The sequence below is a fragment of the Microcebus murinus genome, chromosome 15 (assembly GCF_040939455.1).
Source record: "Microcebus murinus isolate Inina chromosome 15, M.murinus_Inina_mat1.0, whole genome shotgun sequence".
In the NCBI taxonomy this organism is placed as follows: Eukaryota; Metazoa; Chordata; class Mammalia; order Primates; family Cheirogaleidae; genus Microcebus; species Microcebus murinus.
The window spans coordinates 71035981-71061423 of NC_134118.1; the positions used below are offsets into that span (position 1 = coordinate 71035981).

The 25443-nt window shown below is 36.1% G+C and overlaps 1 protein-coding gene across 1 annotated transcript in view; it reads left to right on the top strand.

Moving 5' to 3' along the window:
• GLRA3 (glycine receptor alpha 3) overlaps positions 1-25443 on the top strand; it is a 146444-nt gene that overhangs the window by 112900 nt on the left and 8101 nt on the right. Inside the window, exons 8-9 of the mRNA XM_012770695.2 lie at positions 12687-12830; positions 15067-15111. Of these exons, the coding sequence (XP_012626149.1) occupies positions 12687-12830; positions 15067-15111 (189 nt within the window). The remainder of the gene's footprint in view (positions 1-12686; positions 12831-15066; positions 15112-25443) is intronic.

A 25443-nucleotide genomic window follows, 5' to 3' on the forward strand; every position in this document is an offset into this window, starting at 1 on the left:
ATTCTCCCTTGCATTTTATCTCCTAAAGTGACAATCTTTATGTGGAAAAAATCTGTTGTGTTAGAAGCATCATTCATTTACTAAGGTTATGTGTATCACAATCAGTATGCATGTGACAGCCCCAGGACTGCTGTGAGTCGCCTTGGAGGATAATAAATGTCAGACTGTCAAAGCTCACGGGATCCTGGACTGTGTGATTCACTGCCTAGTGCCTGGTGCTCTAAGAAAACAGTCCTGAAGTCAGCTCTTTCTGCCCCTTCAATATCAGCTTCACCCTGCTTCAACACCTGTTTTGAAAACTGTTTATTCTTTTCCTTTGTTTGGATTCCTTTCTCCCTGGCTTTAGATCTTAAATGAAGTTAGAAATGCTTTGGGGATTAATAATTTTTCCTATTATAAAACATAAAATTCTTTTATAGGTTTTTGCACTAGGGAGAAATGTAGGATTAAGTGCACTACAATTAGGATTTTAAACATGAAAGATGAAACGAATAGTCAAGGAAATCTGAAATAAAAACCTCAAGAAGACAAGGCACGACAGAAGCAGAGACATTTTCTGCATATCTCAGAGAAAAAGCATTTATCTGTATGTTTGAGTCACTTGCCCATTCCACAGCCAAAATGACTCATCACAGTTTACTTGACATTTCTGAGGAACTGGGGAACTCTACTAGGCCTGATTGTCATTAGACAGAGAAGCAATTACCCTTTTCCAAGGGCTATGTTAGCTAATCAAAAGCATACACTGCAATGTTTGCTCTTACTTCTTTCTTGAGTAAAAAGCAAGTTTGGATTAAGAAAAATTTTTACGAAATACGCTCTCTTAAATAGTCCCTGGAATTTCACCTTATAGAGTACCTTCATGTAGGATTAGATGAGATTTTGTGATTCAAATCCAACTTCTTGTTTAACAATTTCTTATTCTTAAGTTTAAGTTATGCTATTTGCAAATGCACTTACATTTCTATTTCTAGAATCCATTGATTAATAAATAGTAGTCTGGGTTATAATTTAATAACTACATCTAACATATTTTTCCCACTAATGTTATCTATGAGCTGCACCATGGGAATTTATTAGTCCCCAGGATAATCCTTTTGACCACTTCCATGGACTAAGATAAAGCAATGCATCAGGGCAGGGCTCTCAACCACAGCATATGGTGTCACACTTATGATATGGCTCCCCCAATGTACTCGCCAAGGAATATAATCTGAGATTGTTGCTACTCAGTAATGTTATCTGAAGCTTACACAAGTGTAAACTTATTTATGAAGGCTTGCCTAAGATACATGCAACCTCTCTGTTCCTCTGGATCAGAGAGCATAACATCAAAATGACTTCTGGGGTCAGATGCACAAATAAACAAAGTGGTCTGGAGTAATTAATCAAGGGAGGAGGGATGAGTAGGACAGTTAATTGGTGAGGTGCATATTATTTTTCTTTTTTGAGACATAGTGTGGTCCAAACAAACTCATTCCCATGCCTGAATTTGGCTTGCAGCCTGCCTGTCCTTACTCCCTGTGACTAGGTAATTGATTATCTGTCTTGAATTAAGTTAGTGCTTCAGGGCACTACCTAGACTCTATTTTTTGTAGCCGCTTACAATTGATTTTACTAAATTTGGACCTAATACTATGGTTTTAGAAGATTTGGGGTTGAAATCAGGGGATGTTTCTTATTCTTTGTCACACCCTAATTATTAATAATTGACAGCTTCTTTCTATAAAGCAATGAGTTTTGCTCTTTAACAAAGCTGTTTTTATTTTCTGTCAAGTTATCATCACAAATAGCGATCAAATCATACATAACCACAGTTTTTCAATCCTGCGCTTATGGGGATTTTTGTTTTTGCTTTGGAAGTACAAATAGAAATTTCCCCACCTGACTGCCTCTGGAGTTGTCGTAGTGCTCTGTGACACAAAGGTGGGCTCTCTCGCCCTGCGGGTATGTGGTAGGGTTGCATCTCCTAGTTCTCCTAAGGTTGCCTATGAGTAGTTCTGGCTAATGAGCTTGGAGCAGAAGTGACCTGTGCCATTTCTAGCCTAGAATATTTATTATTACACGTCGGACCTACCAGTCCCTTGGTTTTCCTCTGCTGCTGTGTTATAAGTGAGAGTGACAATGACAACACCACTTCAGAGTCACCATTTGACTCGAAGTAGACATGGAGTATGAGAGAAAAATAAACCTTTGTTGTTTTAAGCCTGTGAGATTTGGGGTTGTTTTTTAACTCTATCATTTCCCAGCTTGAATCCTCCCTAAACCCACACCCTCGTTTCTTTAGAGGGACAGATGTAGGGAAACATCACACTGAGGCAAATTCCCTGAACATGACTGCTTCCCAGGACCAAGGTGACTTGACTCCATCTTTAATAACCACTATGACTGATAATGATAAAATCCAATTATATGTGGTTTTTTTTTTAATTTGGGATACAAGAGGCAGGCTTTCTCTATTTTCTAATAATATTGTAAAGTAGAAAGAATGTACACTTTTCTGAAAAAAATACTATCTAAAAGGTTTTATTTGGAACTTGAGACAATATTGTACCTTCCTTTGACATTGATTATACTTTTTTAGTTAAAAAATAACTGTTATAAAAAGTTTATAGAACATATGATGCTTATATTCCTTCCCCTAAATTATGAAACTTATTTTTTAGAATGAAAAAGACAAGGCCTTGTAGTAACCTAGCTCTGGGTAGTCAAGTGATAACTTATCAAGCTGGTCTCTCCCTAGATGATTACATGGCAAGCAGGCAATGTGGCTGGCTCCTGGCTCACAAACAACTTTGCTGTATTTAATTTTGTTGGGAGTTTCATGGTTTCAAAGGATAAAATGTTTCTCTGATATTAACAGTTTTGTTTCACAGAGCAACTAGTTTGTTTTTATCTAGTAGATACACTGACCATGTCTCCATTTCTTTCATTGTTTCCTAGGAAGCTGACTATCAGAAGTTAGGGTCAAAACTAGCAAATATGAGAGACCTTAAAGTATATATTTTTTTACTGATTTTACTCTTAACTATCAGATGAAAGTTAAAGAGGCTGGAATTTCAAGATATAGAGAGAAACTTACAGTGCCGACTGTTGTAATTTGTGGTAGATGCTTAAATAGAAGCAGCCTAATAACTAAATGATATAGAAAAATAGTTAAGTTTATGGGCTCTAGAACCAGATCAGTTATATTTGAACTCTAGCTTTGCAACTTGGTAGCTATGTGACCTTAAGCAAATTATTTCACTGTACCTCTGTTTCTTATTTTTAAGATGGGGATAATTGCCTCTGTAGTCATAAGGATTAAAAGTATTAATATATGGACACTATTGAGAACATTTCTTGGCATATTAGTTATTATAATTATTAGTTATTATAGTTATTATAATTATTTATCTAATAATAAATGTTCAATGATTACAAGTCAATCTACATGGTTCAATCAATTCAACATTAGGTGAAAGCCTTCACTATGATGAACACTGTGCTAAGTACTGGAAATACAAAAATGAGTAAGACCAGGCCCTTGTCTTAGCTCATAGATACATAAATGGACAATGTCTGCACAGTGGGGCTAAACTGATGATAAGATGAGTTGTTTGGTATTCGCTATCAATGCATATTTTGCATTTATATCAGTACAGACATTTGACCTTCAAATCCTCACAGACAAACTGATTTTTTGTATTCTTCTAACCAAAATTTGGAAAACAGAAAGCACTTGGGGACTGTGGGACAGAGTAAGTAACTGAAGGCAGGACATTCAAGTGGTGCTATGCAGAAGACAGCTTATGAGAACTCAAAAATAAATATAATTACAGTGTAATGAGAGATCTGAGAAAAGTGTTCTATGAGAAAAGTAGGGGTGGCATGCTGAGACGGGCTGTCCTGGTCTGGCCATGTGGGGAGGTTTCCTTGAGGAAGTAGCTTGTAAGCTGAGACCTGGAGGATGAGCAGCAGTTACCCAAACGAGGGTGTGTTCCAGACAACAGGAACAGCGTGTACAAAGCTGCCGAGGCAGGATGGAGCTTGCTGATTGCCTCCAGGTTCCAAAAACTAAAAGAAGGAAATTGTAGCTAGAACATAATAAGCAAGTAAGCGACATCCTGAGGGAGGCCTTCCCTGACCACTCCCACCTAACATAGCCCCTTCCCCAGCCCCTCGCTCTCCCATTACCCTCCTGTATTTTCTTTACAGCATTTCTCTTAAATTATCTTATTTCTGTGTTTGTTTTAATTGTATGTTTTCCCACCTTGAATGTAGCTCTGTTAATAAGGGACCTTGACTGTCTCACTCATTTCTATACCTACAACACTGAGAACATAACTTGGGTTCACCACTCATATTCAATACAGGTTGTGTAAAAAAATAAAAACCAAAACAGTGAATGAAAGATGTGGTGAGAGAGGTTAGCTGGCACCTAATCATGAAGGGCTTTATACTCAATGAAGCAGATTTTGGACTTTAAATTAATGGAAAACAATTGAAGGTTTTAAGTCCACAGCAATGAGATCAAATTTGCATTTAAAAACCACCGACTGTTGTGTGTCAAGGACAGATCTGAGACACTGAGAAATGATTGTGGCAGGCGAGAATTCTAACACTGAAAGACCCATGCCAGAAATGGGTAATGGTGGCTCAAATCAATGCGATAGAAGTAATATAGAACATAAATGGATAAATTTGAGAAATAGCAAGAAAGTATAATTAATGGGGCTGGCTTTGATTGACATGAAAGAGAGAGAGAGAGAGAGAGAGAGAGAGAGAAGCCCTCTAGATTTGCCTGGGAACAACTGCAAACAGAGTAGATCCTTTCACTGAGGAGAGAGAGGGAGCTGTGTTTGTTTGCTGTCTGTTTGGGTCTGGCAGAGGTTCCTAACTCCTTTTTAGTCAGATTAAGTTTGCTGTGCATGAAACAACCAAAGGTGCTGTCAAGTAAGAACCTGGCAAGAGAGGGATCTCCTCAGGAACAAGAGATTTGGGAGTGCCGAGTACAGAGGAGCAACTGAATCAATGGGAATAGATAAGATCAATTAGTGAGAAGCCTCAGAGTGAGAACAGAAGAGGGCCCAGGCAGGCAATATCCCTGAGAAACTCTGGAAGGGAGAGAAGAGTCTGCAAAGCAGGCTAGGTGGAGTGGAGGAAGAGAAACCTGGATAGCATAGGTCCCAGAGCCATGGAGAGTGCATGGAAAGAGCATGCTTTGAGAAGGCAGCAGCCTACTGCAAGTTGTCTTGAGAGTGGTTTCCATGACAATGGTCTCCTGGCCAGTGCATCTAATTAGTAAGCCTTTAGGTTTTATTTCCCCAGATGCTTGTATTCAAAGAGTAATAGTGAGGAGAGATTGTTCCTTAAAATAGAATTAGGGCTCCAACTACACAGTAGAGAATGGGACTGTTGGCAAGGTAGCCCAGAGGGATGCACCAGATTGGAATGACACTGCCCCAAAGGACAGTGTGAATAAGGAGTGGAAAGAAGGTAATAATTCTGAATCACATGGGTGTAGGGGGGTGGGTATTGTATGTCACTGGTGTGTTGTATGAATGTGTTGGAATAACAAATGCTGTGTTTATTTTAAAGTTGCTAGCCTTTGAGTTCCAAATGCCCCAGGTCCTGTGTTTGCTGTACTTGGAGGAGAAGTTAGGATGGGGAGGAGAAATGATTTGAAATTGGTGAAGGCAGTCAGAAGAGAAGATGAGGAAAGCAGGCCTTTCAGGCTCAATCCATAAGAGGTGTTCAAATTAGCAGAACCCTGGCAGACACCAATGATGTTTCCATATGTCTATTGTCACTGAAAACTCTCTTTGAATTAATTTGGAAATTATATTTCTGATTTAACCTTTTTGGTTCATGTCATTAAAGATTCAGGATGTTGAAGAACACACACATACTTTTTGAGTCATATTCCTCCAGGAATGATCTAGCTTGAGACAACATCTCTGAAAGCTATATTACTTTTTCCAAGAGTGTATGTATTTGGAGGCAGCCAGAAATTTCTGGCAGAATGATAGAATTTATGAGATTTAAACATACACTTTGCAAACAGATGGACACTTAACACAGCATTGGAATAAAATGGGGTAGATTGCTTTTTGCCCAGTAGAGACCATTCTGACAGCAGAAGTCACACTTAAGTTACAGGAGGAGATGCAGGTGGCCCCCTTGCTGAAATGTTTCGCATGTAAGTTGACACCATTGCAAGTGTCAACAAATAGACTCTTTTAAAAAGAAAATCAGCGAAAGTTTGATCTCTTCTGCCCCTATTTGGATACCTTTAATTTCATTTTCTTGTCTGACTGCTGTAGCCAGGACTCCCAGCACTATGCTGAATAGAAGTGGAGATAGTGGGCAGCCTTGTCTGGTTCCAGTTCTAAATGGCAATGCTTTCAATTTTCATATTCAGTATGATGTTGGCTATGGGTCTGTCATATATGGCTTGTATCATTTTTAGGTATGTTCCTTCTATGCCTATTTTATTAAGTGTTCGTATCATGAAAGGGTATTGAATTATGTCAAAAGTTTTTTCAGCATCTATTGAAAGAATCATGTGGTCTTTGTTTTTGCTTCTGTTTATGTGGTGAATTGCATTTATAGATTTACGTATGTTGAACCATCCCTGCATCCCTGGGATGAAGCCCATTTGGTCGTGATGGATTATTTTTTTGATAAGCGTCTGGATTCAGTTAGCTAAGATTTTGTTGAAAATTTTTGCATCTATATTCATTAGGGATATTGGTCTGTAGTTTTCTTTTTTTGTTGCATCCTTTCCTGGTTTTGGTATCAGAGTAATATTCACTTCATAAAAGGTATCGGGGAGGTTTCCGTTCTTCTCGATGTTGTGGAATAGTTTCTGCAAGATAGGTACTAGTTCTTCTTTGTAAGTGTGGTAAAATTCAGGTGTGAAGCCATCTGGACTGGGACTTTTCTTTTTAGGGAGATTTTTAATTGCTGTTTCTATTTCAGCTGTTGAGATTGGTCTGTTCAGGGAATCTATTTCTTCCTGGTTGAGCCTAGGGAGGCTGTGTGTTTCTACAAATTTGTCCATTTCCTCTACATTTTCCAGTTTGTGTGCATAAAGATTTTTGTAGTATTCATAAATTATATCTTGTATCTCTTTGGGATCAGTTGTGATATCTCCTTTTTTATTTCTGATGGAGCTTATTAGAGATTTCTCTTTTCTGCTTTTTGTTAGCTTAGCCAATGGCATGTCAATTTTGTTTATTTTTTCAAAGAACCAACTTTTTGTTTTATTAATCTCCTGAATAGCTTCCCTGTTTTCAATTTCGTTTAGTTCTGATTTGATCTTGTTGATTTCACTGTCACTGTTTGCTGATGATATGATATTATATCTAGAAAACCCCAAAGATTCAACCAAGAAACTCCTGGAACTGATCAATGAATTTAGTAAAGTCTCAGGATACAAAATCAATACACAGAAATCAGAAGTATTCATATATACCAACAACAATCTAATTGAGAACCAAATCAAAGACTCAATTCCCTTCACAATAGAAACAAAGAAATTAAAGTACCTAGGAATATACTTAACCAAGGAGGTAAAAGACCTCTACAGGGAGAACTATGAAACACTGAGGAAGGAAATAGCAGAGGATGTAAACAGATGGAAATCCATACCATGCTCGTGGATCGGCAGACTCAACATCATTAAAATGTCTATACTACCCAAACTGATCTACAGATTCAATGCAATACCTATTAAAATCCCATCAGCATTCTTCACAGATATAGAAAAAATAATTTTACGCTTCGTATGGAACCAAAGAAGACCCCGAATATCAAAAGCAATTCTAGGCAACAAAAACAAAATGGAGGCATTAATATGCCAGATATCAAACTATACTACAAAGCTGTAGTAATTAAATCAATATGGTATTGGCACAAAAATAGGAATATTGACCAGTGGAACAGATGTGAGAATCCTGATATAAAACCATCCTCATATAGCCATCTAATCTTTGACAAAGCAGACAAAAACATACACTGGGGAAAAGAATTCCTCTTCAATAAATGGTGCTGGGAAAACTGGATAGCCACCTGTAGAAGGCTAAAACAGGACCCACACCTTTCACCTCTCACAAGAATCAACTCATGCTGGATAACAGACTTAAACCTAAGGTATGAAACTATTAGAATTCTAGAAGAAAAAGTTGGAAACACTCTCCTAGACATTGGCCTAGGCAAAGAGTTTATGAAGAAGTCCCCAAAGGCAATCACAGCAGCAACAAAAATAAATAAATGGGACATGATCAAACTAAAAAGCTTCTGCACAGCCAAAGAAATAGTCATGAAAGTAAACAGACAATCTACAGAATGGGAGAAAATGTTTGCATCCTACGCATCCGATAAGGGGCCAATAACTAGAATATACTTAGAACTCATGAAAATCAGCAAGAAAAAATCAAATAACCCTATTAAAAAGTGGGCAAAGGACTTGAACAGAAACTTTCTAAAGAAGACAGAAGAATGGCCAACAAACATATGAAAAAATGCTTAACATCTCTAATCATAAGGGAAATGCAAATCAAAATCAAAAAGTGATGAGATATCACTTAACTCCAGTGAGAATGGCCTTTATCAAAAAGTCTCCAAACAATAAATGCTAACGTGGATGCGGAGAGAGAGGAACACTCCTACACTGCTGGTGGGACTGCAAACTAGTTCAACCTCTGTGGAAAGCAATATGGAGATACCTTAAAGCGATACAAGTGAATCTACCATTTGATCCAGCAATCCCATTGCTGGGGCATCTACCCAAAAGATCCAATGACACTCTACAAAAAAGACACCTGCACTCGAATGTTTATAGCACCACAATTCATAATTGCAAGGTTGTGGAAACAGCCCAAGTGCCCATCAATCCCAGAATGGATTAATAAAATGTGGTATATGTATACCATGGAGTACTATTCAGCTCTAAGAAACAATGGTGATATAGCACATCTTATATTTTCCTGGTTAGAGCTGGAACCCATACTACTAGGTGAAATTTCCCAAGAATGGAAAAACAAGCACCACATATACTCACAGCAAATTATACATAATACCAGCAAATTGGTATTAACTGAGCAGCACCTAAGTGGACACATAGGTACTACAGTAATAGGGTATTGGGCACGTGGGAGGAGGGAGTGGGGCGGGTATATACATATATAATGAGTGAGATGTGCACCATCTGGGGGATGGTCATGCTGGAGACTCAGACTTGTAGGGGGAGGAGGGAATGGGTATTTATTGAAACCTTAAAATCTGTACCCCCATAATATGCCAAAATAAAAAAAAAAAAAAAGAAAATCAGATCCAATTCAAGGTATTAACAGTGTTGTTCCAGATAGTGGGCCTTCATATAAGTCATCTATTATTCACTCTTTCCCGTGTGTTTTAACATTTACTACCTTCATTTATCTGTCCATCCACTCAGCAAATATGTATACATGTGCCTAACACTGCTGTGGTGGTGAGCAAAACAGAGCTGCCATCTTCCCTCAAAGAGTTCACAGTCTAGACAGAAAGAGACAAGAAATGAGCAATTGCAGTGCAGTGTGCTAAGGTGACTCAGTAAGTAAGCACAGGTGCCACTGGATTCTGAACCAGACTTGGGCAAAAGCCTCAGACCTGAAGGCTACCTGGGAGATGTGGGAGAGAGTTTTTTCCCTACATTATTTACCACTTCTGCCACCATAACCTTCCCCCAAATGCTGAGCCACTTATCCTTTAAAACTGCAACCTAAATATGGTCAAAATTCCCACAGGCTGACATTTGATAAAAATAACATCACTAAATCTTGAGGATGAAGTGAAAGAAAGAAAAATACAGAAGATACAAACAGCACAAAAATAGTCAAGTCCTCAAAATGTAAGATGTTGACCCTTAAGATAACTGTACTGCATCCAAAGAAGTAGAACATCTTCACTTGAACATAGCCTGGCTTTCCACTCCCTTAGAGCCACATCTTCTTGGGGGTAGGGATATTTGTTTATATCATGGGGAAGCAGCCTCTAGCTAATTATCTATTTCCAAGGAAGATGGGAAAACAGCTTTCATTAATATCTCTTACTCTTATTTTGAATACTTGTTAAATGAGAGTATTTTCCACATTGAATTGGCTACATCAAGATAAGCAATAAAATGATCACTCTCACTCACTCCAAAAAACGTAATGTTTTTGCTGACACTGCTTGCATGGTATCTCACCTTAACTTTGGAAGACATACACACACATTCATACCCACAGATATAATAAGACAGGACACTGATACTCACAGCAAATTTTCAATCTTGAACAATGGACATATGCAGAAATATGTGTGCAGCTACAACTTCAAATCACTGCCCCATTAACCCGAGAGGACTATGAAAGCAGTTTCTTAAAAGTTACTGAATTGCTCATGCCAAAGGACTTAGGTCTGAGTTGGTTTCTATAAAATACATGTCTTTTTATTCTTCTCTTCCCTTCCTATCTCTTTTATTTTGTGTTCTTTAAATAAACATTGTCTGTTCTTTCCATTTTTTTCCCCCTCATCCTTCACTTTCTTTCCCTGCTTTTGAGGAAACAGCAAGACCTAGGGGCCACAACTGAGGAGGTGGTCAGGATCAAGAAGGCTGGCTGGGACTGGCAGAACCAGCACCAGGGATGCCGGACTGCCAGGGCCTTTGGGGAAAGGTAAACAGAGTGAGGACCAAAGCCAGTGGGGCCTTCAGGGATGGGACCAGGACCAAGGAGGCAACTGAAGCCAATGGAACTGAGAAGGTGCTTGGTGGAATTGAGATATCGGTTACATACAGGATGAATGATTAAATACAGGGTTCTCACTGTTAGAGAAAAGTGCTAGATATACAGAAAGGGTAAAGGCCAGTGTGCATCTTGTGGTACTGAGGTGGAATTAGAGATACCAGTGTGAGTTCATGTTTAAGAGATGGATGGATGGATAAACAGATAACAGAGAAATACATATAGATGCTATATGTTGTGTGTATATATATGCTTGTAATTTCTAGCTCTGCCCACGTAGAAGGCTTAGGCATGATGCCACTCAGGAAGAGGTGAGCATGCTAGCACCTAGATCTTGGTTTCTAAAAGCCATTATTCACTAAAGGAGGTTCCATTCCTTAGAGAATGGGCTGACTCAAGGACTGGAACAGCAAAAAGTACAATATGAAACTGGAATGTCTTGTACCAGAAAGTGAGGAAATGTTCAAACAATGAAATCTTGTCAAAGGATTTATATGCTAATGTTCAAGAGCTCCTACTAGCCCAATTTGGGATAATGTGAGCATCAAAATAAATAATCATGTTAATATGTTATATCCCATTGAATAAAACAGCTATCCATCAGTCTACACTGATACAAATCAACAAATGGGTAAACAGATAAATATAGGAGATAGGAACTTTCCTTACAGTAGGATTCTAAGTAGCAAATGTAGATGGGTGATGAAATTAGGCAATCACTGTTTAATAAACATCATTGTAATAAGTGATTCAGGCAAAAATCATCAATGAATGCTAAATCTAGTGTTTGAAAGTTTAAAGAATAATTGAATATTTCCATAGTTTTAAAATATTCCATACATGGGAAAATTAGTAACTTTACATTAGAGAAACCTTGCAAACATCACCTTAATTAATTGATCAGCAATGTATGCCTCCTGTATTGGTGAGAAGAGGGCATCGTGGTGAGGAATTCCTACTAAAAATCCACAATCTGGACCTAAAATGAAGAAACATCAGGCAAACTTTAAGTGAAAGACACTCTAGAAAATAACTGGCCGGCACTCATCAAAAGTACCAACAAAATAAAAAGGAAGGAGGTACTGAACAAAATGTTCCACACAGAAAGCTGAAGAGACATGACAACAAAATGCAACACATGATCCTGGATTAAATCCTGGGCTGGAAAAAAAAGTGTTTTTATTTCTTTTTTTAAAAAAAAAACAAAAAACAGGGAGCATTATTAGAGACAATTAGTAAAATGGAAATGGGGCTTTAGGGTTTGGTGGTAGGACTTCATCAATGTTAAATTCCTGATTTTGCTGAGGGTGTCAGCAAAATCATGTGTCATGCCTGAAAATTACACTTAAATAATTTGGGGAAGGTATATAAAAAAAATAATAAATGTGGTCATATATTAAGAACCGGGGAAGTTGAGAGTTCTTTTTACTATTCTTATAACATATCTTTAAGGTAAAAAATATTTCAAAATAAGTAGCAAACAACCATATGTTACTCATTTGTAAATGCATTAAAATAAAATTATCTTAACAGGATTAATAAACAAAATTATAAAATTAAAAAATATAAAGTAAAAAAATATATATGAAACTAAATGTCAACAGTGTTATCTAGTTTCAATGTTGCATCATATCTTTGAAGCATTATACTGTTTTGAAGATAAAATATAGTTCATCTTCTTCTTCCTTTCATTGTATGTTTGGGCTACTGCCTAATGTGAAAAAAATTAACAAAATACATAAAAGTTTTAAAATATGACTAATACACAAAATCTGCAAAAAAATCTTAAGAAAAATTCTGATTAAAATTGTTGTCATTCTTTTATTTTTCCAACTTATGTATACATGATATAGATCAGAATCAGAAAAATTTAGTTTTGTTCTCAAAGGAAGAAACAAAATAAATCAATTTTCTTGCTTTCTCTTTCTTGGCTAGGTTTCATATGTCAAAGCTATTGACATTTGGATGGCAGTGTGCCTCCTTTTTGTGTTTTCAGCACTTCTGGAGTATGCAGCTGTAAATTTTGTATCAAGGCAACACAAAGAACTTCTGAGATTTCGGCGAAAGAGAAAGAATAAGGTAAGTGACTAAATGTTTTGGGTCTGGTGGAATCCAATTTTCACTGGAAAGTGAATTTGTTGTATTCGACAGAGATGCAAAGAGAAGAAATTTGGGACAGGGGATGAAATGATATGCTATTCCTTTCATTTTGTCCAATTGAAACTTGAAGTGTCAAAAATAGCTTCAGGGAGAAAAATATAACACCTAGATATACTTTAAACAGCGTATCTGGTGGCATGAGACTTTTATCAATTTCTAATGTACTTCCTGGAACACACTGTGTTTTGCATCAATTAGTGAAATATTTCTTACTTGCAATGTTACAGTGTTGCTAATGTCTCTACTTGAATTAAGTCATCAAATACATTTATTAACATCGTTCCTTTTTCTGAGCTAATTACTTTAATGGTTTCCATCAAATATTGCTTATTTACTAATGCCATGATGATAAGTTCATGCAAAACTATTTGGTTTCTTTTTTATGCATATTTTCTTGTTCTTAAGACATTTCTTTGGAAACCCTTTGGGAAATACAATAAAGTGCTATTGTTGCCTTGCTATCATCTGGTAAAATGAAACCGGAAGAAAATTTATTTAGAACATTATTAGGAGATCATAGGAAGCTACAGAAGTAGCCTCCTATTGGATTTGGATGCCCTAAATGGGTCGCTCCCCTCCATTCAGACCTGTAATGGCATCTCCCTTTACATACATGTGCTTTTGACCAATCCCTTTCCTCTTCCATAAAGGAGAGTTCCTATTGACAGAAAATCTCTGAGCTTATTTCTTCTGGTGTGAATGTGCCAAGTGACATTTTAAAAAGCAAATGGTCTTCAAAGCAATAGACAGCAATGTCGAAGTTATGCATAATTGTGGACAGGATCCAATATATGAAATATTCAAGTCAAAACATGATTCTTAATAATAATTGTATGGTTCATATAATGTACATTTTTAAGGATTTTTAAAGGTTTTAATTTTTTTAAGGATTCTTTATGGTTTCTGAATTATTGATGCAATTTATAAATTTATTAAATTTTCTGAAGCACCAAGCTTTGATCTCTCACTGTTTGAGTCTACTTAGCATTAAACATATTCTAAAACACTAACTTATTCAATCATTTCTAGCTCCCCTCAAAAATCATCACTACACCAATAAATACCCAGTTAACTGCAGCATTGAAAGAATAGCAGCATTGGGGGACCAAGTATTATGATGAACAGAAAACTATGCTAGAGCTTGCATTTGGTTAAATTTTTATGAAAACAAAATCATATCATTTGCATATTGAAATGAATTGTGATGGGGAAATTAACTTTTCTTTATCTTCCCCTACCTCACTGTAGTCTACTGGTCTCTACATTTCCTCATTCCCCTTTTATGTCTTTTTCCTCCCCTCCTCTCTCCCTCTCTCCCACTTACTTGCTCTCCTTTTCTCTCATGATACCTGGCACTGGCTGAAAGAGAACAAATGCTGTAACACAGCGGGGGAAGCCCTTGTCTTTCTTTCCTATTAGTAATTGATAGAGACAATTTTCCCCTGTAGTGTCATTAACCAGAAGGAAAGCAATACTCATTTTCCCTATCACTATGATTTGCTTTTTCATTTTTATTTTCTATTTCTTTATCTTCTTTCTCCTCTTAACCAATTTAGAATGTATCAACTATCTGCTGCAAATACTAGGAATGAGAAATGTTATGTATATGGTGTCAACATGGGGAAAGGCTGAGAGCCCAGACAGCTTCTCCATTCACCACCCATCCAACAGCCACAGTGTCCAGTGGGAAAATGTAGACACTCAACTGTGGGTCCTCTTTTTTAAAAAATTATGCTTACCAAAATGTCTTTTACTCAATTTTACCACAGGTGGAAGATAAAAAATATGGGATGCCCCTTACTCTTTAGCTCATAGAAAGATGTAAAGATTAATTTTTCCAGTGATTGATACTTTGGGATAATAAAGAAATGCAAAAATTGTCATATATTATTATTTTCTAACAACTACTTGATATACTCAGGGAGCAAATGCAACTAAGTGTAATTAAGATTTAATGCAAAAAAAAAAAAACTAGGTTTTTTTTTAAGTTTTATTCATACCTTGGGGTAGCTACCTTGCATTTGTGAAAATCTATTAATTGATACATATGTATGTTCAAATGGTATATGTGATTAAAAACAATTGTATAATTATATTTAATCATATATGACTTGATTCTCTGGTTTCTCAATCCCTCTTGGTCCACTTCCCACAGACAGAAGCTTTTGCATTGGAGAAGTTTTACCGTTTCTCAGACATGGTAAATTGACTTTCTTAACTCTAAATAAAGGAATGTGGTCATCAGTAAAAAGCAGACAGCATATTCTGCACCACTGAGGCAGTGTTTGGTGGGGAAACATGGCCCCTTTCATATTTTAAGTGTAGAAAACACAATCCCCCTTCAACTAAGAAGGGTATTCTCTTTTTCTAACAACTTCACTCTTGTCTTACCTCACTCCATAAAAGGATATTTAAATATTGCCTTTCATTTTATCAAAGAGCTATTTGATTAGTCAAAATGATTTCTAAATATATATTAAAGAGAAATATATATATCTTCCAATAATCTTCAAAGGAGAAGCAATCATATAGAATAGAGACATTAGTTTCAAAATAAGTGGAAAATTTATTTATACAAATTCTAAAAGCAGCTGTACAGGAGACTTCCAAATAAGGCAAAAGCAAATGCTTATACATTTACGTGCCTTCAGAACCCATCTTAATGTTAAAATATGTAGAGATTATTTATAGCAAATGAACAATTTTGTTTTGATAGCAGCATCCTTTGAAATTTTTGAATAAAAAGAGATCCCAAGGACACATGTCCAAGTATAACAGCTAAATATTTCAAAAGGTAATCTAGAATAGATAGTATTAGTCCATAGGTGGTTTGACTTGTGGGCCCAGTATATATAGTATGCAATAATTAAATATAAATCTACTGAAGCAGAGAATTTAGCCTGGGAAGTCAAATACAAATAGTCCTCTTTACTAAACTAAAATAGCTGGAGTAAAGTTTGTTTAAAAGTAGCTCCCTAAGGCCGAGGTGGGCGGATTGCTCGAGGTCAGGAGTTCAAAACCAGCCTGAGCAAGACTCCATCTCTACTATAAATAGAAAGAAATTAATTGGCCAACTAATATATATAGAAAAAATTAGCCGGGCATGGTGGCACATGCCTGTAATCCCAGCTACTCGGGAGGCTGAGGCAGGAGGATCGCTTGAGCCCAGGAATTTGAGGTTGCTGTGAGCTAGGCTGACACCACAGCACTCACTCTAGCCTGGGCAACAAAGCGAGACTCTGTCTCAAAAAATAAAATAGAAAAAAGTAGCTCCCTAGATGATTCTAATGTACACTACAGTTAAGGATCCCTGCAAGAGACATAATATTAAATGAATATTGCAGTAATCTCAACTTCATAGCAGATTACCTAGACCCAGTATTATTTTAAAATTTGCTTTAAAATAAGTTTTATAACTAAAATTACATGTTATTTCCCAGCATCCCACTTCTCCCTTTGTTTTTCATCTCAGGAAAATGATCTATTTTACTTTTTTTATTTGATAATTTTAACTGTAAATTTTTAATGACATGGAATTTGCATAATCTGATGTAGTGTTGCAATATATGTTTATATATACATATATGTATAAGACTACATAGTAGGGACATCTATATAATCCCTCTTTGGAAGATCAAGATATTATATCTCCAGTAACTAAACAGTTAATGTTTATAGAAACTATAGAATGAAAGTTATATATTCAATTAAATATTGTTTTACAAAGAACTCTGGTGAAAAATCAGGCTTACCTCAAAGATAATGAATTCTTATTTTTATTAAAAAAACAATGTGGTAATATAAATATATTCACTAGAAACTATATCCCATTTATTTTTTAAATATTATAATCATTGGGCAAATTCAGGGGTGCTTACTTTGACTTTTTGAAAACTATTTCCCTCAACTAACAACTCTTTGGGCAGACCAAACTCATCATTTTTTTTAAACTATGTATTTGGCTTAGAAATAGTCTGAGCAATCTAAATTTTTAAATAAACATAATAAAAATGAGCCCAAATGTTGACCCTATCCCCTTTATCATGAGTATTGGTTTACACGAATTTCTTCAGTGGTCTGATTTGGCAGAATAGGCAATGTACATAAAATGGTCTGATCATAAAAGTTTGTCACCACAGGGAACCTTCCACTAAGGCAAATATTATTCCTAGGGAAGTTTTAACTTGGTTTGGCATTGGCTTAGGCATTGTATACAATCTTTTGTACTTTTCTTTTTCCTCTCTTAAGGTACCAGAGAATCCTTTTTCCACTGTGAAAGAACCCAAGTTTGCTCTTATTCCCTATTTCCCCACCCCACACTGCCATGGCCTGCTGATTACCCACCGCACCATGTCCCGGATGCGCTCTCCAGTGCTGTGTATATGTGGGTGTGTGCATGACATGAATGTATTTTGGTTAGAGGTTGCTATTCTCATGTATGGTATCATTACTTTAGTGTTGGGGGCTTATAAAGACATACCAAGTATCTCTGAACATGTTGTGTGTTGAGCAGTATGGATGCAATGGGATTGCTTTAATGCATTTCATGTAGCTTCTTCCACAATGCAACATAATGATACAATGGTTTGCTGAGAAAAAACACATTCCCACAATATTCTAGTGCCTCTGTTTTCCTACTTATCATTTATTAATTATTGTTTATATATGCAAATGAAATAGCAATAGATCATTAGTTCTAGATTTAAGAAATCATGACTGAGTTTATGTTTTGTTAAGCACAATGGTTAGTTTTTTTTTTTAATACAGATATCATTGACTGCATTTTGACTACCTGTATGCAAACTTGTAATTATTTTATTTACTTGTGTATTTATATGCTGTCTTACTTTAAAAATAATTCAAGATGTTCATTGTTTGTAGAGAGCAGAGTTGAAAAAAAAAGAATAAAAAAATAATTAAAGATAACTTATAAGGATAATAAATAATTTATTTTTCTGCCCTGTGAATTTTGTCAGTTCTATAATCTTAGTACAAATACAAATATACATGTATACTATTTTGGTTGAAGAAATTGAGGCTCCACCATTGAAAGAGATATGGCATCTATATACACTAAATTACATCATAATCTTTCCATGCCAGGTCAGTTTTACTATATTCTAGAGTTAAGATATTCTTAAAATAGATGAAATATTTCCTACAAATTTCTTTTGTACATAGATGAGGAAAATAGTTTCCCAATAATTTATATTCAAACAAAATCTATTTCAATGACTGATATCACAGATTAAAATTTCACCTTCTCAAGCAAAACAAAAATTATATGATTTTAATTATTTCCTGAAAACAAATATTCAGAGTTTATGTTAAACACAACTATTTCTTAGAGCTATGGGCTCTCTAAAAATCTGGTCAGGACAATAATATCCAAAAGTAATATAATCTGTAAATTAAATTCACATGAATTATAGTGATTTCCTTCTCAAAGTTAACTAAAATAGAAATGCCACTTTTCTAAATACGCCGTTTGTTGTAACATATCACTTCGTAATTATGAGTTAGCACTGAAAGAATCTAACATATGCTAGAAATAGACATATAGATTTTTAAATAAATCATTCCATTGATTTCTCATCTGTCTCCTAAAATATTTATATTATATTTTCATAACATTTCACCTAAAACATTTATCTTTTTAAACTTACATTTTATCATTTATTAATCTCCAAACCATTTCTGAATCTAAATTCAATATGCCAAGCACAAACTTGGCTAATTAATAGCTAATTCAGATGTCATCTATAATAAATGCAAAGTTCTCCTGGAGTTAACAATTGACTTACAACTATAAAATATTTTTAAACTTCATCTATAATTGCATTCTTTTAAGCCATCCATTTTTAAGTGATATAGAAATATATATAGATGTATGAAAATGACTATTTTATTTTAGACTGACATTTTAGAAAAACAATTTTTAATTCATTCATATCCGTTATCTCAAATTTTTCTAAAGGATGATGATTTTTCCCAAGAAATAAGTCATTGTTACATTTGCAATTTTTAAAAATCTATACACATGGAAACCATATAAATGGAAATTAATAACAATTCAGTTTGCCTTCCTCTGTTACTTTCCCATTTAACAAAAAAAAGTTACAGAAAATTATTTACAAAAAGACCTTTGGAATAATCTATTTAACACTTTAATTGGATAAAGAATATCCCAAAGCTACCTAGTAAGCTAGAAACATTAGGAATAATGTATTTAATACTATTATATCTTACAGCAATTCACATAATCAACATTCACACTGTCATAAATGCTTAATTTTTTGTTCATACTCAATGGCAATCTTCATATCTTCACAATTCTTACATTTTAAAAGTTTGTTTTTATTTATTTTTTTGTCATTTTTGAGGACTAAGAATAGGATAGGAATTATTTCTTATCTCACATGCATGTTACTATGTATTTCTAGTTACAGTATGAAGTATTTTATATAAATCAGTCTTTGGCATAATTCTCTAAATAAAAGCAAAGGTACTTAGAAAGTATCACAGGATAGTATTGATGCATAATTACCGAACTGTTCCAAATTTAGTGAAAAAGGGTCTTCCTGTAAAAAGAATTGTATAGTAACCAAATGGCTTTTTCCATTCTTCATTGCCTACCCTTCTAGCTTGCTTGAAGCATAGCAATTTACTTATGGACAAAGTAAACTATTTCTTTAATTTTATGTTTTTAATTAGCCATCTTTTTTAGACCACGTTTTAGTTCATTCTATTTAATTTTTATTGTTACATATATTTTGAGTTGTAAAGTGTGTTAATTTTATAACCATTAAATATTGGCTAACACACAGTGTCTCTAAATCAAAAGTTTTAGGGCTTTGTTTTTTTAACTCCTTGCTTTTTTGGCAAGTAGTCCATTAGAATTTAAGCTGAAGCTATTTCCTGAAAATTGAAATATCTGAAAGAAATATTTGAGTGCTAATTAGAATAAAGAATATCAGTGCACATCTAAGCATAAATATATACAGGATAATTTCATAACTGTGTTATTCAAATCATAGTAATAAAATATTTAATGCATCTTCTAATTTAGTAATCCAATAAAGATAAGCTTACAGAAAAGCTTCATCTATGCTAAAAATTATTATTTAGGTGCAGCTTTTCAAAAAAATGTGAAGAAGCCAGTCATTAAAGAAAAAAAACGATCACTTGACCCTTTTAATGTCCAGGGACTTTCTGGTCTCTCTCATTCCCTGTCTTTCTCGGAGTACAGACCAAGTAAGCCCTATTCAAGAGTCTGGTCATTGTGTTCCCACAGAACTGAGATCCTATTTCTGAAAGAGCCCTGATATGACTCTACGTGCCTTATCTCAGAGACACACTTCAAATTATTTGTGTTTCATTGAACATATTTACAAATTAAAGACTCCCTAATTGCAAAACTTAGATTTGCCAATATTCTAACAGTCATATGGCAAAACCCATCTATTGTAACAGTAAGACAACGAGGCCTTCAGGCATGATGCAGTCTATGCTGTTGGTTAACCTTGTAGACTAAGTGCACAAATGCAAGGCCATGTGGGGACAGGCAACTGGGTAAGTCTACTTTACATAGTATTTTAGTGCTAGTTTGGTTACTATCAGTTTAAAACATCTAATAGAGTAAAATAATTCAAGTTGTTATTAGCATTTTTTTCATATTGTGCTTTATGCTATTTCTATAATGATCACAATCAAAATAATAATAGAATAATAACAATTTGAGTGCCTTGTCAGGTGTTTTATGTATTTTCTCTTACCCTAAAAAAATCCTCCCAGAATGGATAGTATAATAATATTTTCCTAGAATAAGAAACTAAGAATCAGAGAGTTAAGTAACTAAATTAAGGTTATCCAGACTTTGTGCTCCCTCAGCATCCCCCATTCCAAGTTCTGGGTCCTGGTCTTCCATACAGCACTTTCCATTGGTGAACTAGATAGTCTTTTTTGTCCTCAGTGGGCAGAGAGACTTGAGTTCAGGCCACTCTGCAGATTCCACCATTGGTCTCTACACAGATATGACACACTCCACCCAGTCATTCCCCTTGAGTTGTTCCTAAATATACCATTTTCATCAGGGAACTTAGATTGGAGTGTCTTTTTGACATCATCCATGATATGGTCTCAGGCCTAACTATGGACTAATGCCTTTCAGATTCCTTCAATCTCAGGGGCTATTTCTAACAGAACTCAAGAGAATGCCAGTAGCTGTTATTCAAATAGATTACACCTGCTGACAGCATCAGAGAATTGTCTAGTCTAGAATCATAGCAGCCACCTTAGAGTGCCACTACTGAGCTTTTTCCAGAAACTCCAGTATAGGTGTGTTTTAGTAGCAGACACCTTCACAACTGGTGAATTTTAAGGTCCCATGGGGCAGCTTGGGCTACTGTGTGTGTCCAGTCCCTGACAGTTTGCCTTTATTTCCCTTTGAAATTCAGTCTGTCTTCTAGTCACTTTATACAGTGGGGGCAACATAAATCCAAAATGTACCCACTAGATTTCCATAGTGTTATAAGCTGTTTTTCTCACAGTGGTGTCCAGAAGAAATAGCACTCTGTCCTTTAATGTTTGTAAATTGTATATAGTGCCCTCAGACCAGGTTATTCCCAGAAGTGGACTGACAAGGCTGGGCCTTGAATCTTATCTGGATTAATTAGCCACCTTTTACTTAGTCACAGGTACTGTACACTACAGTTTCCAAATCTCCCTTTCTCCTTGGAGAGGGGAAACTATCATTATCATAAAACAATTTACTTTTGACGGTGATCTGGACCGAACTGTTTCTTTTCAGGTTGTGGCAATATGCTGGAGAACTCAGGTTCCCTTGGGGAGGACAGTAAGATTTTAATTGTACCACCCCACAGGAAGGCATATTGTGTTTGACTTTTTAAAATATTGGTGCTCAAAAACAAAGCATTAGTTAACTATATCAAATCATAGCAGGCTTCTTTGTTCTGCTGAAACTCTTGAATAGTTTTCACCACATCCAGCATGTGGCTGTTGGTGAACACAAACGGCAACAGTCAGCCAGCCCATCCACCAGGTTTATCGTGGAACAGACAGGCTATTCTAGGGAGAACTAATGAGAACTAGCACCGCCACCTCCACCATTCCCTTAATCAGAGATGGCAGTTCCATATCTTCCTGGAATCCTGCACTGTTTAATATTTACTACATAAGAAGATTTAGGGAGTTCTAAGGGCTCCCATTTTATCTAATTAAAACTGGGCTAAGGAATGACTAGCCCAAGATTAGGCTCAAGCCAGAAACGACAAGATTCTTCATTTCTGTGCCAAATCCTTTCCAATTACACATTTAGCCAAAGGCAATGCCACCTACTGGATATATTTTACTCTCTTTTACCCTAGCTACAGTTTTTAGTATGGCCATGATACCTTTGCCTCCTTTCCTGCTCCAGTACTTTCTCTTTTGCTCTCGATTGCCTTCTTATTCCTCAGCAAACCTATATTTCGCTCTGGCATCAGGTAATCCCCAAAAGCTGTGTTCGCTACCCCCAGCCATTCAACTTTAACCACAGCCTTAGAGCCTAGCTCAGAATTGGGCAGGGAGATCCTGGCCTTCAAGTCGGTCTTTTTCCCTTTCAACTGCCTCAACTGATGGAGTAAATTTAGCAACCCAGCAACCCTTTTCAGCGCCTTTTGTTTCCATTCCCCACTGGTACCATGGGACTTAACTTCTGAGATGAAAGGAACAGATCTAACAGGGTTCTTTAGGGGAGGCAGCTGCAGAAACTGGAACAGATTTCCGTCCTCCCAGCAGGCAATAATGTGCCAGGAAATCATTCAGGAATCCTGTCCCTTTTCCCTGTGTTCTTTGTCTCTCAATAGCCACCTAAAGAGAGTTAACAGATTTACCTCTGGCTATGATCTTTCTTCTGAATAGCCCAGGTTTTCTTGCCATGAATGAAATCCAGAATGACAGCTGCCAAGAGTAAATAAATGTACTCATGAGTCCTTATACCCTCCTGCCTTCCCAAAATGAGAGCCACATGCCTAAGCGACTCCTCTAACCAGTGTCTACCAGAGTGTAGATCAGACAGTATGGTTTGGGTAGGCTCATTTCACACTGTCTTATCGGCAGCCCGGGTCTGCTACTACACTTCACAAATCTCCTCTTCTACAGAGGTGTTCTACTTCACAGCACTGAGAGATCCCATTAGTTTCGCTTCTCAGCTAGATTCACACAACTTCAGGTTTCACTTGTTGCAAAGGGCCGTTGATATTATTATCCCTGCCAGTAATTCCTGAATTCCTTGCAACACTGCAGCAAGTTGGGGTTTAGCATTCACAACAAACATTACTTTTCGTGTTGCAGTGTCCAAACATATGTTATTAGCTCCTAGGTCAATTGACCTAAATATCCGGGAAAGCATGGATTGCCCAGATATCTGCCAGCAAGTATCACTTCTCAGCAAAGTGACCAACTCCTTTATATTAATACTATAATTGCTGTGTTTAATTTGGTAGCTACTAGCCATACACGGTTATTTAGCACTAGAAATGTAGAGTCTGAATTGAGACATGCTGTAAATATAAATACATACCAGATTTCAAGGACTTAGCATGAAATAAAGAATGTAAAATATGTCCTCAATTTTTACTACAAATAAATGTTAAAATATTTTGAACATATTGAGTTAAATTTTTTAAAAATTAAAATTAAGTTCACCTGTTTCTTTTTACTTCTTAAATATAGTTAATGTAAAATTTAAAATTACACACATGACTTCCCTTTGTGGCTCACATTATATTTTTATGGAACAGGGCTGCACCACAGTCACTTGTTTCCAATGTCACTTGCCTGTGGTTGCAGAAGATGGACATCAATATTAAGTATAATGTCCTTCCAAGGCCCAACCCGGCTTTTGTTTTCATCTCCAGCACAGGTCATGAAGCTCCTTGCTCTACTTGCTGTTTCTCTTTCCCCAAGGTGGTTTCAGTTTCATGCAGCTATTAATTAATAAGGAAATAAGGAATTCATTGCATGTTGAGCCACTTTCCCTTCAGTTTTATTTCACTGATGATCCATTTACCAAATGAACAGGGGATAAATCTGTGCCATCCATATTCCAATAGTAAGATTCAAGCCCAGTTATTTTCTGCAGAGCTTTTGCTACCTAATACCCAGTTTGGATCAACATCAGATTCTTTCCAGAACTCCCTCTCAGAACTTTTGGCCATATTGAGTTTGAACGGATCTGAAAGGTTGGTCAACTTTCACCACTGCTGAGATTTGAGATTCAAATTGTCATTCAGACTCTCCAGACACCAGTAGTCTTAAACCTAATATTATATTTACTCAGCTTTATAGGAGCTAAGGCAGGAAACTCATCATGCCTAAGGCATTTTCACTGCACAGAGACTCAGCAGTTTCTCAAGAGCATAGCTTCTTTTGCCCCCTCACTCACACAGGACATGTAGGTACAACTACCATGGACAAAAGTCAAGGTATGTATGATTGCCCTGACACACAGTAGTGATAGCCTTTGTTTCGAACCAAACTTGTATACCATCTAGTCAGGTAGGCCAAAGGTCTTCAGGCCAACACACAGCAACCCCAAAGCAGGTGCAGTCCTTAACATTAATGATGTTAACTCCAATTCCATCTAGTCAGGTAGGCCAAAGGTCTTCAGGCCAACACACAGCAACCCCAAAGCAGGTGCAGTCCTTAACATTAATGATGTTAACTCCAATTCCCCACGTACTGTAACTCTTATTGTTTCTAAGGAAATGAAGAAATAGGAGTCAGGGGTCATTCCTAGCAGTCCTGTAACAGCCCAGACTGATGTTACCCTTTACTTACAGTCAGTTATGTGGAAAGACACAATTGAGAAAAAAATCAGTTGTTCACTGTGTTAATTTTAAGTGGATTACCTCAGTTTTGAGATGAGCAGCTGGGGTCTCTAAAGGTTTTAAAGGAAGTTCTCCAGAACAGATGGTTTGAAAAGTAGGCAATGAATTCTGCTTTACTAAACGTATCAGCTAGAATCCTGAAATCTTAGCATTTTGGTAAAGAATTTCCCAAATGCTTCAACTAATATGTCAACACCTCATTGTAAATGCTCATTAAGAAGCTATCTTTTGTCCTATTCTCTGATAGATTTTTTTGATATAGCTTAAGAACCTATTTTATACTTTAACATTCAGCTGATTTGCACACAAAACAGTACAAATTACCCAGTAACCTGTGTTTTCCCTCCAGCATGCAAACACTGGCATAATTTGCTAAATTATAAGGATGCTATTTTAGCACTTACGTATAGTTTAATCCCTAGTATATCTACTTTTTTCCAAGATGCAGAAAATATAAAGCAAACAATAAATTTGCCTTAAAATTTTCGTGGAAGCCAAAGAAATGGTAGTCTAAATGAACACGCTTATTAAAAAGTACTAGAAAATAACTGATTTACAATTTTTGTAAGATTACAACAGTAACTGCAGGTAATTTGGATTGTCAGCTTTTATTTCAAATATGCATCCTCAAAATTCAATTG